This window comes from Gossypium hirsutum, chromosome D09 (genome assembly GCF_007990345.1).
Source record: "Gossypium hirsutum isolate 1008001.06 chromosome D09, Gossypium_hirsutum_v2.1, whole genome shotgun sequence".
NCBI classification, from domain to species: domain Eukaryota; kingdom Viridiplantae; phylum Streptophyta; class Magnoliopsida; order Malvales; family Malvaceae; genus Gossypium; species Gossypium hirsutum.
Window position 1 is genome coordinate 2,049,316 of NC_053445.1, and position 17,708 is coordinate 2,067,023.

The 17,708-nt window shown below is 28.7% G+C and overlaps 1 protein-coding gene across 1 annotated transcript; it reads left to right on the forward strand.

Annotated features, from left to right (window-relative positions):
- Window positions 1-11,758: 11,758 nt before the first annotated feature.
- Window positions 11,759-16,905, forward strand: LOC107939029 (BTB/POZ domain and ankyrin repeat-containing protein NPR1). The gene is made up of 5 exons (XM_041101551.1): window positions 11,759-11,984; window positions 12,097-12,663; window positions 13,023-13,755; window positions 15,033-15,185; window positions 16,361-16,905. The coding sequence occupies exons 2-5, from the start codon at window positions 12,109-12,111 to the stop codon at window positions 16,645-16,647; spliced, it is 1,728 nt and encodes a 575-aa protein (XP_040957485.1). The 5' UTR covers window positions 11,759-11,984; window positions 12,097-12,108; the 3' UTR covers window positions 16,648-16,905.
- Window positions 16,906-17,708: the final 803 nt, after the last annotated feature.

A 17,708-nucleotide genomic window follows, 5' to 3' on the forward strand; every position in this document is an offset into this window, starting at 1 on the left:
ATTCTTTAGAATTTTTATAATTTTTAAAAATGTAAATTTTGAAATTTTTACAAATATTTTGAATTTTAAAAATTATTTTAAATTTTGTGAAAATTATTTTTATTATTTTTGTAATTTTTATTGAGGGAGACCAATTTACTCATTTACAAAATTGATAGGGATCAAAGGGGTATTTACACTAATATGTTATTTGAGTTATTCAAATGGTAAAATTCAACTCCACTCGAACTTGATACTCAAAGTACTTATTTGAGTTGACTAAAAAAATTGAATAACTCGATTCGATTAACTCGAAATTGGATTTTTTTTTTAAAAAATTGAAATCGAATCTAGTTTTACTCACTTCTGATCACAGGAATAGCATATGCATAATTAAAAAAAAAAACAAAAGATAGATGATAGGCTATAACTTACTTTAATATAATTAAAAGACCAAAAACGGAAATCAGAAATAATTCATTTAAGGAATTTACTCTACAATGTTTTATTAAAATAGGGGTCTGAAAAATGGTTTAACAGCTACCGATAGTTTACAAATATACCTCAAAGCTATGCTTGAATCAAGGCTTACATTACTGCACTTTGTACTTGAGTGGGTAAGAGTAACTTTCACCCCAAACAATTAAAGCAAGTTGATGCCAACTTGGGTTAATAAGTACTTCTTGAAACCATAATCTATTTAGCATTGCTTTAACTGTCTAAAAGTGTTTTTCAACTTCTAAGAACATTCTCGAACAAGCCTTACAACATGTTGGGTGAGTTCCTCAACTTTTTTTTGGTTGAAATTGAAAAACTTAAGTTAGCCTTCTTTTTATCCTCCTTTTTCACTCAACATTAAAGGTGAGCAATATAAAACAATACTGATTTAAGAACTAAAATAAAAGAAATTAACAAAAATTGTTTTCATGTTTAATAGACTTTCACTTTAGTTTTAGTTTTTATCGTATTTTCATGTTCTTCTAAATAAAATGGCAAGTAGATATCATTAAAGACTTAATCTCTTAGTGGAGCTTGTTTCAGGTACTTAATTGATGGAAAAAAAATGAGAAAATGAGTTTAAATTGGAGTCAAGGTCGTGACATTGAGGAGTCAATGTTACGATACCAATGCATTTTCCATCGACTAAGGAGTAACCTTCAAGAATTGTAGTCTCGAGTGAACTACAACCGAAGTCATGACCCTAGCCTCCATGATCACAACACTGGTTTGGTGATGTCGCAACTCCAACCACAATCCCTAAAGATGGAGAATCGAGCCAAACTATGCACAAGGTCACGACACCGATTATCATTGTTGCGACACCAATGGTCCAAAAACTCCAAATGTCAAAACTATAAAAGTTGTCTTAATACTAGCATGTAGATGTCGCCACACCGATGTTTAACAAGACATGAATAATTTGAGAAGACATTATTGTCTAAATAGTGTTAGAATATAATTTATAAAACATTCTAGATATAGAATTTTAGAAATAGACGTTTTAGATTAGACTTTTTTTTAATTTCCTTTGATTTTCCCTGCAACCTTATAATTTTCTTAGCAAAGGTACAGGGACCACTTTATTCCTTACAGATTTTTTTAAAGGTTTTCTCATATTTTTTGTGTTCTAGTTATCCGTTTACACATTTTGACTATTGGGCTTTCGATATTTGTGGAATTCCAGCATTATTTGTTCATCAATTCAAGGATTTTTGACAATTACACTGACCAATTTCTAAACGCTCTTTAATTTCGGTTACTTTCTTGTTTGATCTTAGCAAGAAATTGACTGGGTGTATTGATTTTGTGATGGGTATGAACTAATTCTTTGAGTAGTTGATTGATTGAACTGTGAAATGTTGGATTTCATGTTTAGGGACTAGATCGTAAAAATTGGATTAGATTGAATTAAATTGAAAACTTAGAATTGGCAACTCTAGGGAAATATTTAGATAGGTGAGATGGAGAGGAGAGCTTATTGTGTAATAATTCACTTAGTTTGGTTTAATCTAGTGAGACCGAGAGATAAATTGAAATAAATTGCTTATTTAGGTAAAATTGAACTAAATAAGAAAATTAGACATTTAGTCCCCTGAACTACGAATCCATTATTAACATGAATATTAATCAACTACATTGATTGCATATTTGTTTAATTGTGAAATTGGATTATTTGCATCTTAATCCTTATAGTTTAGGAATTAGCATAAACTCTCTCTTTAGATTTGTTGTAATATTCCCATTTGCATGCTTGATCGATTTTGTCATTCATTCTATTTTGGGTTTGATTCATGTTCTATTGTAAGTACTTTTACCATAATAGAACTCATAAATCTATATATACATATAATACAATTTGTTTTATATCAACTGTTAATTAGATTTACCAGTTCACTATAAAGCATCATGTTTATTGCAATCATATTTATTCTTTGCATCCTATTTGATGGGGTGATTATCAAATTTATTGTTTTTATAAGAAATAAAGTTTTCACTTTTTTCAAGTTTTGTTTATTTTAAAATTCTTTATATCAATTATATAAATAATCGATTACAATTAATTACCAATTATATATATATATTAAGCCGCAAGTTTGCACAAAGTATCATTTTGACCCGCTAATTATGTACCATATTAAATACTCATTCATATAAAAAAATTATATATATGTTAAAAGAATTGCAAATTAAATTATACATATTATAGTGTTTGATATATAAACTTAAATTAGTTCATGAAACCAAATGAATAATTGAAAAATCAACAGAATTTGTGTGATAGACAAGTGGATTTGATGTTTCGGAAAAATAGTGATGTGTACACAAAATTTCTTATGCAAAAACAAAATTAACGATGAAATAAAAACAGTGAAGTTAAGGGTTGAAATTAAATTATAATTTTTATGATAGTAAAATATAATTCTATCATTTTAATAGTCTATATTTTTATAATTTTTAAAGGATTAAATCAATTTTTATCATTTTTAGGGGGCCAAAGTGTAATTTTACTTTTACTAATTTAAAATTAAAAAAATTAGATGGTCTAAATAAATTTTTTTCCATTTTAGGGGTGCTGGCAGGGCTACGCTCCTGATGGAATGCAAATAAAAATTCACTTATTATTTATTAAGAGGCCCTTTGGATGAGCGATGCGTATACTTATAGTTAGTATAAAAACAACGGTGATAATGAGATTAAATACTATAGCATGAAACAGAAAAAAAAAAAAAACTAAATGCGTCGTACTGGAGGTAAACGCCCATCCAAAAAGACCCTACATCTTTAAGATCTAGTGTTAATAAATGTGTGCAAAAATATAACAATATTTAGCGAAATAATTGTAAACAATTTTGATTTGAGAATTTATATTTTATTATATAGATAGTAACAAACAATTTCCAGTTTTAGAAAACCCTGATTTTCACAATTAATTTTTTTTAACAATCTTATTATAGGTTCTGATCATATTTACTCGTTTTGACACAATGCATAGAACTACTCATAGTCCTTCCCTAACTCATAAATAGGAGAATAATGTATTTCAGCGATTCGAATCTATGTCCTCTTCTATTAACAATAATGTCAATACTAATCAAATTAAAACTTAACCGACAAATATATTTTATTAAGTGAATAATAAAAATACGAATTTTCCATTCCTTATTATCGTCAAACATAGAGATATATAAATGGCACAAATCCCTTTCACACAAATTACACATTTGAGTAAACCCTAATCCCTTTATTTTATTTTTGAATAAAATCAGAGTATTGTATGAGTAAATTTTTTTAACTAATTTTAATTATCTTAAACATATAATATTACTTAAATGTACTTTGTGGAATCATCTCAAGAACCCAAAAAGGGGACAGATAAATAATCCATAATCATAGCATGCATTAAGCAAATTATAAATTCAGTAATTCAGTGTGATCATTAATAAAATTAATGCAATTAATTTTAAATAATGTATAATTTAAGTTTAGAGTCATGTTGTCCCTAATGTATTCTTTTTTGCAATGAATAATTTTAATGGCATAATTTCAATTGCACAAATTTTGGTCAACTATAATTGAATTAACATTATATATCAATTACCTTATGTAATAAGGTTTAGCCCGTAAATTAAAAACTGCATTAAATTTAAAGAATTTCTTGAAAAAAGCAAAACTCATCAAAACCTAAAGAAATAAAATATGGAAATGAATTACATTAATAAAATATGGATATAGTTCCATAAGTGTAGCATATTCGCTTGTATACTTATATTTTTTAGAATAAATTGATTTAATAAAATTTTTAATGAATTACATTAATACCCTTTATATATTGTCTTCAATGATTTTTGCACATAAAGTAAAATAGAAGTAAATATTAGTTCACTGGTTATCTAATGTTTAACTAATATTAAGCGGTATTACGTGGTCAGATCGTAATACGAAAAGATAATTTATATTAGTAGATAAACCTAAACAAGTCCTTAGCCTAATAAAAAATAAGCAAACCAATTGAAAGACTACTATATTGTCTATTAAGTTCAATTGGGAGATGCTATGTCTTAAGCATTGAAGCGGATGACTCCTAAAAAATGGAGACATAAATGTGACTAACTGGATTGATAGTACATCAGACATGACTCAAGTAGAATAGATCTGGAATCCATTTATGGATTTATTCATTTTTTTTATATTCATAGTGTGGCATATCTGAATCCTGAATGGATGATGGACTATGTATGTATGACTTGTATACTTTGATATAAGTAAAAGCCTGAGTTCAAATAGATATGGAACCAAAAGTTGTTATTTGGGTATACGACTTTTGTAGTATGTAGCACCATTCATGATAATGAAAGTCATAACCCAAGAAATGGGTAAATAATATCCTCTCATTGGCATTACATGATAGATGAAAAGTAAACGTGACACGAGTCTTTTGTCTTTGTGATGAATGACTTCGGGTGTGTTTAGCAGTACTTTTCAAAAGTACTTTTGGGATTAAAAGTGCTTTTGAAACCATAAGCAATACTAAACAAATAACTTTTGGAGTTAAAAGTGCTTTCCAAAAGCACTTTTAGAGTCGGAAGTGTTTTTCAAAAACACTTTTGAACCTAAAATCAAAAGTAGTTTTTTTTAGCTTTTGCTTTTGGGAAAAGCACTTGTAAGACCAAATGAAAATTTGAACCATTATAAAATATTTTATATAATATTTATATTGGATATGTAATTTTTTTTCTATTGAAATTTATTTTAAATAAATAATATTATATGTTTAAAATTTTATTAGTTATATTTTAATATTTAAAATATAGTAATTAAATTTTATAAATAATTAATATTAATTGTTTAAAAAATATTTTAAATTTCTTTTTCATATATTAAAATATTAACAAAAAATTATAATAAATTATTTTCTATATTCTTATTAAAATATCATAATATTAATCAATTTGAACATTATTTAAATATTTATTTGTTATTTTATAACACCATGTCTGAAATGGACATTTTATTTTTCAAAAACACTTTTTAACAGTAATACTAAATACTTAAATCTTAAACCAAACTTTTCAAAAGCACTTCTCAAAATCACTTTTCCATGGTACTTTTTTAAAGCACTTCTCAAAAGTAATGCTAAACTAGCCCTTAATTCCTATTTCATATTGGGAGAACGAATTTATTCCAAAGATATTAAGGATACCCTATGAGGGTAACACACTTATAACAAGGTCATTGGACGAGTACTGATCAAGTAACTTCCGTAATGACATGTAACTGTTGGATCTAGTGCCCTGAGTGTAGTATATTCATCTGTAAACTTGTAAATTGTCAAATAGATTGGTTAACAAAACAAGTTCATTGATTACATTAATATACATTGTATCATTGTCCTCACATGGTTTTTACATACAAAACAAAATGGAAGCAAATATTGCTCATTGGTTGTCTAATGTTTATCTAATACTAAAAGGTATTACGTGGTCGGATCGTAGTACGGAAAGACAACTAGTATTAGTAGATAAGCCTAAACATGTCCTTAGTCTAATCAGAAATGAGCAAACCGATTGAGAGACTAATATGTTATCTTCAAGTCTAATTAGGGAGATGTCTTGTCTTGAACATCGAAGTGGATGACTCCTAGAAGATAGAGACATAGATGTGGCTAATAGGACTAATAGTACATCAGACAATACCCAAGTAGAATAAATCTTGAATCCGTTTATGGATTTATTTACATGTGACGTTCATAGTGTAGCATACCTAAATCCTGAATGGATGACGGACTATGTATGCATGACTCGTACACTTTAAGGGTAACACACTAATGACAAGGCATTGGACGAGCACTGAGTAGTTCTTCTCGTAATGGTATGTCGCTGGGGAGAGCTCAGCCACGATACTATAGTGGAATGACTTCATGACTAAATGAGTTTATAATTAATAGGAGAAAAGCCGAAACTTAATTATAAATCATTTGAGCCTTAACTACATATGTCCAGTCAGTCCCTTTACTAGCTCGTTGAAACAAAAAATAAATTGCATGTTTGAATAGAAATTAACAAAATGAATAGAAAAAGAGAAATGGAATACATTCAAGAATAATTATGGTTTTCTCTAAAATGGAGAAATGAAATCATTTGGAAATGAATGTAGGTTTCCAAAAATGAAAATGGAAATGAAAATGAAAATAAAATTTGCAATCCTATATGGATTACTTAAAAAATGACCGAAAAAATAAGTTTATTTTTGGACTGTTTTGAAGTCCGAAAATGAAAATAGACTATTTGGTCATAGAGAACATGTTGAGTTGTGAAATACTGTATATTTTCTCAAAATTTTACCAAGGGCAAAATCATCAAAATGTTACCAGGGGTAAAATCGTCAAAATTTTAACAGGGGTAAAATCGTCAAAATTTTGTTGGGGGTAAAATAGGGATGAAAAAAATTATTTTATATAAATATTAAAGTTTATTTTGGAAAATAGAAAAACTGAATTGGGTTGGATCATATTAATAGGCGAAAAGCATGAACTTAATTATAAACCATTTGGGCCACAATTATGTATGTCCAATCGATCCCTCCGCTAGCTCATTGAAACTAGAAATCAATTGTATTGGGAAAGAAATTGATAAAAAATTATAAAGTTAGAGAAATAGGTTATATTCGAAAATGAATGTGGTTTCTCACTAAGTATGGAAATGACTTGAGAATTAATTTAAGTTTTCCGAATTATTATTTAAGTAAATAATTGAAGTTCAAAAATAGAATTAAATTTATTGGTCATTGTGAATCCGTTGAATGTAGAAATTAAATATATATTTCTCATATATTCTTTTATGATAAAGTTGTTATTACTTTAACGGAATTAGAATTGAGTTAAAAATTATTGAATTGGAAAATTAATTTATTTAAACTAATTTAATAAATAATATTTATTTTAGAAAATAAAAAATATATATTGGGTTGGATTAAATTATAAAGTATCGGGTTAAAAGTTTAGGAAACACATATAATTGAACCCAATATAGGAGAGGCCCAAAACCCCTCATAATATGTATGAGGGGCGGAAACCCTAGTGTATTTAACTAGGGTTAGCCACCCCACTCTCCTGATCTAAGTATTATTTGTATTAAATAAGTATTATTTGTATTTTACTAATTCAACTAGGGTTCCTCTATCTCTCTCATTAAATAGATGACACTCGTAAGGTTGAAATACATAAGTTTTACACAATTTTGAGATATTGTTATTTTACCTGAAAATAGCCATAATTTATTTCTAAGTATAAATTCTATTTTTTGAGAATAACAATTTTACCGGTTTCTATAAGAGAGAGATTTGCTTTCCTAATGAAAGTAAGAAAATTATTTTTGATTCTGTGTTTGATTTGTAATTGTTGGAGCCCACACTCGAAACGATTCTTGGTATGATGATAGTGGAGAAGGTCATTTAGTTGAAAGTCGGGAACGTCAAAGATCCATCTCGCACAAAGCATAGGTGCTTAATGAGAAAATTTTATTGCTATAAATATTACAAACCGATTTGATTTTCAACTTTTTATTTTCCCTTTGTGCAAGAAAATCATTTTCAAATCAGATTTTTCCAACAATTAACATCAGAGTCAAGTTGTGCTATGTTTATAGTATAAATCAATACTGAAATTTCTCTCTTATTCATGTTTGGTTAATTTTTTATAAGATGTGACATTCTTGTAATTATAAGCATGTTTAGGGTTATGTATGTGAGTGTATGTATTTTATTTTTTATATGATAAAGTAATTTTTCTAAAATCGTGATTACTAGAAATTAAAGTGGTTGTAATTATTATTTTAATATTTTTTTCAAGATATGTAATTAGATCGTGGACTATCATCTCCATGTAGGACTTATTTTTATTTATTTATTTATTTTTAGAATAATCCATGTGAACTGAAAACGGACATAAGTATTATGCAACTGATTTTTTCAATGAATCTTGGAGAGCCGAGATGCATCCAAGACTGATTGATTCGATACAAACCCGACCCAACCAAGCAAAAAAAGTCTTATAGTGTTTCAATGGCGCTGGTTATTGATGATCCAACGGTGGTGGCCACAGGTAGTACTATGGTGGCAACGATGTGACGTGATGACGACAACGTAAACCGTAGAGGTATTAGAAGTCTGTGGTGGTGACAATAGATCCCTTTGATAGTTTTCAAGTAATTTGTGGTTTCAGGAAAAAACCCTAGAAATCAAGATATTTGTCTTTCACCTAGAAGACCAAAAGTATGCTTTGGGGGTAATAATTGTAATTTTAATTTTTTTTTTATTTTATAGGATGAAATTATGAAAACTTTGGCTGGTTAAAGTCATTTAATTTTATGCTTTTCTGTGATCTCATGATGATATTTAAATTGACTACAAAGTATGTTCATGCATATGTATGATAAACATGTCATATAATTTAGGAAAAGAATGTCACATGTACTTATCATGCATTTATTAATCATTCATGATTGAAATCAGAAATAAAAATCTTGCATGATTTTAAAATATTGAGTGGGAGCTTTGTCTTATGATCTCGCTAGAAAGTAATAATTTTTTCTTAAACATCATGTTACACTGAGTAGATGCACACAATCCTATAAAGATATATGTTGAAGAGTTCCTAACAACATCTGTCAGTCATCACGTCCAGGCCTAACTAGCTCCTCGTCTAATTTCTTCAAGTCAACTCTAGAAATACATTCGGATCTCTACTCCATGGCACCCATGGAGTAGAGATCTCAATGGCTGTAACCCATACCCAACCATGGGGGAAGCTAAAATTTTGTCCTGTTGAGAAGGGAAGATCAAATTATATATTCTTATAAGAGTTAAAATGTAATTTCATTATTATATTGACTTATATCTTTACATGTTTAGGACTAACTCTAAATTTCATCATTTTTCGAGGGGCCAAACTATAATTTTATTATATATTAACTTATAATTTTATAAATTTTGGGAAGTTTAAAGCAAAAAATTCCCATTTTAGGGGAGATAAATAAAGCTAGGCGTGAGCAAAACTCGATTCGACTCAAAAAATAGAAAAAAATTTCAAATTTCGAGTTAAACGAATAGAGTTATTTGAGTTATTTGAGTCAACTCAATTTTTTTTTCAAATTGCGAGTTCGAATCGAGTTTAATTTTCAAATTTGAATAATTCGAATAAACCCAATACTAGACTATAATATTTTACATTTTTACCCCAAACCTCAAACCTTTTTACTTTCCCCCAATACTTTACTCCCTCACACTTTTCCCCAAAAACTTTTACTCCTCTCCCATTCTATCCCCCATCTACCCGAAACCTATTTTCCCCCCAATTTTCTTTGAATATTTTCCCCATTTACTTTCCCCTCAAAATTTTACTCCCCCAACCCTCAAAACTTTTTATTTTCCTCCTAAACTTTTATTTGTCACCCTTTACCCCCAAATAAAAAATCATCCAAAAAAACTTGTAAACCTAAATAGTAATAATTTTATTTATATCTACTATTAATATTATTAAATTAAATTTCACATTTTGTACTATTTATATTATTGAATTGTTTAATCATATTAAATCTTTATAAATTTATGTTAAAATTGAATTACTGATGATGCTATAAAATATTTGTGTTAAAATTATTTGTTGATATCAATTTCACATTTTATCTTTAAGATAACTTTTATTAAAAAAATCACATTTTTTATATTTAATATATTTTTGAATTTCAAAATACATCGTGACAAAATTCAGAAGATAATTGAATCAACTAAGCAAGAAAAGAAGTTAACCGTATATAAAAGATTAATAAATAAATTACGAGGATATGAAAGTTAATAACAAATTTGATTACGGTGAGAAAATTTAATTAGGGTGGGTGACAGTGGTTACAAGGATCCAAAGTCCATTTATTAATTTAGCTCGAACAAATATATTTGATTCGATTGGATTCGATTCGAATTTTATCTCACTTGACTCGATTTGAGAAAATTTAAAATCAAGTTAGAATGATAAAATGAGATTCATCTACTCGATTAACTCGAAATTTTTTCATTCGATTTGATTCAATTGAACACTTACCCCTAGATAGGGCCTTCACCTTTGTGCCCAACCATCCTCCTATAAATATCTTCTTAGCATTGCGATAAAGGAGATGCTATACACATAGTATATACCGTACGAAAAACTTAACCCGAAGTCTTTCAAACCATCAATATAACGACTCTTCGCACCATTCATGGTATAAATCATTCTCGTTCTAGAGACTCTTCGTATCTCATAATGTGAACCCATTCAATATTTGGTATCACTATTCAATATATGATATCACTTGTGTATTATAACAATACACTTTAATTACTTTTAAAATAATATTGACAAACCAAAATAAATATAGAATTAAGTTAAACTTAATATATATATATATATATATATTAAGATCAAATCCTTCTAGATAAAGAACTTCTTTTTTCCACCGATTAATTATCTTTGCTTTAGAACAGAATATATCCTTTTCCCTGTATCCGGGATACGACAAGCTTATCTTCTGTCATTTTTATTGTTATTGTACTATTTGGATATTACTTGTTTAATTTCCCTTTTCTTCTATTTTATTCTTTGCCTAACTTTACAACAAGATATGACAACAATGCTTGTAACAGTTAGATTCATTACTATCCACCAACTCAAATCAAAGTTAAAATTCTAAACAACCAAAAAAAAAAAATTTTACACCATAGGTTAAATTTTTTTTCATTTAATTAAAAAAATATAATTTAATTATTAAATTATTCAAAAAATTTTATTTGAATTAATGGACTATTAAAATCGATGCTAAATGATTTTCTAGCATTTTTTACACCAATCGAGAAAGCTCTTTTTTTCTTTGTTTTTTGTACTTCAAGTTTTTTTTCATGAAACAGTTTTGAACGTCACAAATTTACAAATCAAAATTCAAACAATTTTTCCTTTGATCTTCAACACTGAACATTAGATCTAAAGTATGTTCTTCTACTTGTCGATAGATATTAACTTACCATACTGATTGTTGAATTGTAGCTTAGAGCTCACTAGTATTTTTTTTTTCTTTAAGAAAAAATTTAACAATCAAGTAATTTAAATAAAAACTTTTGGATAGTTTAATAACTTAGATAAAAAAATTTCAAATAATTCAATATTTAAATTGTAAATTTTTTTAATTAAATGATTAAAATAAAATCTTACCCACTATTAGTGCAGTCGAAAAAAAACACTTAAAATTTCGTTGAGAACCTACTTGAAATACTTCTATTTCTCAGTCAACTGTCTTTAAGATTTGTTCTTCTTCTTAACCCTGTCTGGTTCTTCCACTTCAGTATCCAAAATTCGCTTGAGTGGTTTTCGAGTAAGGTCATAGCCTGTTTTCTTCCTTTATTTTCTTTGTTAATTTCAGATTTTCTTTTTCAGCCTTTTTTCATGGATTTGGAGATTCTTTGGTCCTGTATAAAACTGGGTAATTTGTAAATCTTAATTTATTTTCTTTTTTGGAAAAAAAAAAAGGACTTTTGCTAGCTTATTTCTTGCTATTATTCTTATTTTGTATAGTATATTTCATCACCTATTAGATTAACAAAAACATGGACTATGGAAGCGAGATTTCATCTTCTTTAACCTTTCCATCCACCTCTTATCTATCAAATGGATCCGGGTTCGGGTCTGGGAGTCACCTAATGGGAGCTAGTTCGGATCCTGAAGAGACGGACCTTGAAAATTTGAGCCTAAACAAGCTCAGTGGCAACCTTGAAAACTTAGTGATTAACGAGGAATATGAGAACTACAATGATGCTGAGATAGTAGTGGAAGGCAATGTTGTTGTGAGTGTCAATAGGTGTATCCTAGCTGCTCGAAGCCCTTACTTTCATCAACTTTTCCGACAAGATCCCAAAGATGGTCGGAAACCAAAGTATCTGATGTCTGAAATACTGCCATTTGGTAAAGTGGGATATGAAGCTTTTAAAGTGTTCTTGCAGTATTTGTACACAGGGAAGATTAAAGCATCACCGAGGGATGTTTCAACATGTGTAGATGAGAGCTGTTCCCATGATGCTTGTGGCCCTCTTATAAATTATGCTTTGGAGTTGATGTATGCTTCTGCAACTTTCCACACGAAGGAATTGGTTTTGCTCGTGCAGGTAACTACCTAAATTTTTTTGTTGGGAATTAGCTATATTTGATGCATACATGTTTGCCCCCATTTATTCAAAAAAACTGAGCAAATCATTCTCTACATGTTTGATCTAAATTAAATTGGTCTTTTTTGTTAAAATTTTTATTATTAGAAACTTATGTAATTAATTGAATAAACAAATAATTACACGTAGTGTGTCACATATAGAATTAGTATAAAAACTTAAAATAATTCAATTAGAAAATATAAATTAAATCTACAATTATATTTATAATAGTATGTGAATATGATGAAGAAGAAGAATATTAATAATACTATTCTTGGCAAAGATGTTACTGACTCAACTTCCTTGTATAAATAAAGCGTCATCTTTTGAACATTGTTGAGAAGGCTCTTATAGAAGATGTGATCCCAGTTCTCGTAGCTGCCTTTCACTATCAACTAAACCAGCTTTTATCTCAATGCATCGAAAGAGTAGCAAAATCTGACCTCGACAATGTGTGTCTCGAGAAAGAACTACCTCCCGAAGTTTATGCCAAGATTCGGTCACTCCGACTCGTACCTGAGCTGGTCGAATCCGACTTGGTCCACGAAACGAAAATCAAGAGAATCCATAAAGCACTAGATTCTGATGATATTGAACTATTGGAGCTTCTCCTAAGGGAATCAAATGTCACATTAGATGAAGCTTATGCACTTCACTATGCTGTTGCCTATTGTGATCCCAAGATTGTTAGTGAGGTACTTTGTCTCGGGCTAGCTAACGTCTATCTCAAAGACCACCGAGGATTCACGGCTCTTCACGTAGCCGCTAGACGTAAAGAACCATCAGTGCTGGTGGCGTTGCTGAATAAAGGAGCGAATGTGACGGAAACTACATTGGATGGCCGAACTGCTGTTGATATTTGTAGGAGATTAACTCGGGTTAAGGATTATAATGAGAAAAAAAAACAAGGGGCGCCATCGAATAAAGATCGTTTGTGTATTGATGTACTTGAGGCGAAGATGCGGTGCTCGGAATCTGAGAATTTGGGAGTTCCTACGCAAGTGATTGCTTATGATTTACACATGAAACTGGATTACTATGAAAATCGAGGTAAGTATTCTGAAAATTGTGCCTTTAGTTTTCTTAGAAATATTCCGAATATCCAATGCTATTTTATCCTTGAAATACATATTTTTATCATTTGATTTTGATTGAATTAACCTATGGAAAATATAAAACCCTACTATGAATAGTGAGTTAATGTACATATTAGAAACTTAACTTTCTAGTAATCAACTCTTTTATATAGTTTAGTTGCTATTTTGTATCTTTTTGAGATTGGATCACTCAAGTGTAAATTTACTTATAATTGAGAAACTTTGACTGTAGTTTATTCTAAACTTATTAGGGTAAATTATGTTAGAGGTCATCCAACTATGTTTTTTTTTTTCATTTTTAGTCACTTAACTATGAAATGTTACAAAATGGTCAACTATTTATTTATTTTTATTTTTTGTCAAAAAAATGAAAAAACTCAAAAAAGAAATAGTTGAGTAACCAAAAAAGAAAAAAACCCAGAGTTTGGTGACTACTAATGTAATTTACGTAAATTAATTAATAACTTTACGTTTGGTTATTAGTGTAATAACACGAGGAAAAAGCTTATTTCAAACATATGCTTTAAAATAGTTAGACACAAAATAAAGAATAATTAGTAGAAATTTAAACATGAAATTAACAAATAGTAAAAACTCTTATAAAAAATAAGACATTTTCAAAATAAGTGAAAAATGTTCCCTCTTTTTACAACAAACAAGTCGTGTGAATAGCTAAAAATTACCAATTGTGATTAGTTTATAGGTAACCAATAATTTTAATATTTTGTTGCATATATAAAATTATTTATTATAAAAAGATGAAATGTTATTAATTATGTTCTGTCCATTAAAAATTTATCGAATTAACCGAAAATATTTCAGTTACTAAAAAAACATTGTTCGACGATAATTTCTAAATCCGAGTAACATAATAGTTACTAAATACACTAACAACAGCTGATATGCAATCACCATGACTAATACCTTAACTATCCAATAATAACCTGTAACTTTTGAATAATAGTTACTAGATACACTAAAACTCTACTATGAGTAACTTTTAACTTTTGAATAATTCAGTGATTAATTTATTTGTTGACTTTTAAATTTAAGAAAATTTTGAAAAAAAATAATGAATATACCCAAATTAAAGATATAACATTCTTCAGCAATGATATCCGAATCCGAATAACATACCAGTTATTTCATACACTAATAAGATGACTAATAAATTTTTAACAAGAGAACGTTGAAGGTTGAATGGTAATAAATTTTGTTGAATTTTGTCAGTATCATTTGCAAGGTTGTTGTATCCTGCGGAAGCCAAGGTAGCCATGGAAATTGCAGAGGCAGATTCAAACATAAGTGAAGCTGATTTGAACGAATCACCTACATCACACACCAGAAGGCTTCATTTGAGATTGCAAACCCTCTTTAGAACAGGTATATCACGCTTTCATACACATCCCCTATTTTCTAATTTGTAGCTACATTCATTTCAAAAGAATGCTGATTAGGTCTTAGCTCAATTAATATCGACATTATTGTCAGTGTAAAAAGATGCGAATTTGAGTGCATTAAAGTGCATTTATCCTCCTACTTAGGGTTTGAGAGGAACTATAAGTAAGTATAAGCATTTTATAAAAAATTCAAAGAATTAAAATCTGATCGGACCAACTACTTCAACCAATTAAAACAAGTATCATTGGACATTCTAATGAATATGTACGAAACCAAAAAAAAAAATACTTTAGAGAATTAGAGATGAATTATAAATTTTAAGAGAGATAAAATATAATTTTTACCATTATACGAACATATAATTTTATAAAATTTTAAAGGATTAAATGATACATCTACCATATTTAGAGTTCAAACGCCTTTTCCCCTAACGAAGATATAAAAAATTAATTCAACCACTAACAAATCTGTTTTCTCTATATATATACATATAAATTCAAAAATTTATTTCAAAAAAGCACTTTTATAATTTTAATCTTATATTAAAAATATTAACGTTAACCCCAAATGCATTATTTTGTAATTAGTGTCTAAAGTATTTAAAAAAAATTAGTCAATTGAGTTTTAGCTCGGCTTGCATTGATATTATTATTAGTATAGGAAGACGTAGGTTCGAGCGTGTTGAAGTATGCTTATTATTTATTTAAAGATTAGAAAGGGTTATGAGTAGCTCTAAATATTTTATAATAAAATATTTAAAAAATAAAAATAATAATAAAAAAAGCATTAAACTGTCTAGATCATAATCCAATTATTCGGTTACACCACCGAATACAAAGGGTAGGCAAGGGCTGCTCAAAAAAATGCATTGGTATTGTTACAAGTGTAGGAGGTCGTGAGTTCGAGTGAACTGAAACGCATTATCCTCCCATTTAACAGTTGAGGAAGCATTTTGAATCCTCTAAAATAACATAAAAGTAATTTAATCATTTTCAAAAATGACAAAATCATAGATAAAATTATATTTTTTCCTCTCAAAAAATTATGATTCAATTTCCTACCCATCCTAAAATATTTTCTAGATTCACACTGTTTGTAGTAAATCATTAGACCATTTGGAGATATTTTTGTGAACAATATTGAACTGTAAATGGCAGTGGAAACTGGGAGGCGATATTTCCCACATTGTGCTGAAGTGCTTGACAAGTTCTTGGTGGATGATATGTCGGATCCTTCTTTCTTTGAAGATGGCAGTTCCGAAGAACAAAGAGTGAAGAAAAGACGATTTACTGAACTGAAAGAAGAGTTATTAGAAGCATTTTACAAAGATAAAGCTGATCAAAAGAAGCATAATCATAGGCCTGTATTGTCACCTTCATCTTCATCTTCTTCATCTACTACAAAACTGGGTTCTTCCACTCCTTACAAGCCTAGAAGAAAGTGATTTTATTATTATTTACTTTTTCTTCTAATTTCTTTAAGTGGAAAGTTGAACTATAAGAAGATAATAAATATAGTGTGTTTTTCGGTGAAACTATATTACATTTGTATTAAGAGTCAGATTACATTTTACCCTCTCTATTAAAAAAATAGGTAAATTAATTCTTGTATGTTATATAAAAGAGAAAACTAGTTCTTCTGTAAAAAATTCATCAATTTTTACTATTAAAAACTGATTCATGTACGCTAACATGATGTATATGAAGCACACCACGTATCATTATCTGATTATTTCATCAGCCATGTCAGTTTTTAATTGTACAAATAGATAAAATTTTTAATTGAAAAGATCAATTTATTTTTTTAATTAATATAAAAGGACCAATTTATTTATTTTTTAGAGAGAATAAGATGCAATTGTAGGGTATAAGAAAGCTTAAGACTTTGAGATGTGAGGCTTTGGTAATGGCAAAATTGTGTAAAATGGTATAAGAGAAAAGCTTTTTATTACTCTAAGAGTGTTGTCTTTTGGCATAGGTGGTGCTCTTATAAAATTTCTATACTAACATTATGTTAAATATAATTATAGTTATTGTTGGGTTAGCACAAAAAGTTTTTGAGACTTTTATTGTGTACATATAGTAATAAATATGTTCAAATTAAATACTTGAATTTTCAAGTTTTAGGTGAGGTTAAAAACACAAGTCAAGTTTTAAGATGTCAGATTTAGGAATTAGAAAAGTTTGTCGCAATGACAGTTTCTCTCTAAGTCGGTCTGCTAGGGTAGAAGGTTTCAAATAGGACTCTTAATTTATTAGGTGTTAGGGGCTATTTTTTCGACATCTAAGTGGTAAAACACTATTTGATAAGTAAAAAAGAAACATTAATCTGATCAAAAGCTGAAACGTTTTGATAGAGGACAGTATCGTTAATTTGAAAATACATGACAGGGTGGAGGAAGTTTGGGTAGTGGAAGAGGACGTGGAGGAAGAGGTAGATCATGATTATTGCCTGGTGGGGTGCTTCTTAACAACACGAATGGTTAATTTTCAAGCCATGAAGAAT

Coding starts and splice junctions, on each gene's coding strand:
- LOC107939029 (XM_041101551.1), top strand. CDS start 12,109: ATGGACTATGGAAGCGAGATTTCATCTTCTTTAACCTTTCCATCCACC. Junction 12,664..13,022: donor AATTGGTTTTGCTCGTGCAG/GTAACTACCTAA, acceptor GTATAAATAAAG/CGTCATCTTTTGAACATTGT. Junction 13,756..15,032: donor GGATTACTATGAAAATCGAG/GTAAGTATTCTG, acceptor GAATTTTGTCAG/TATCATTTGCAAGGTTGTTG.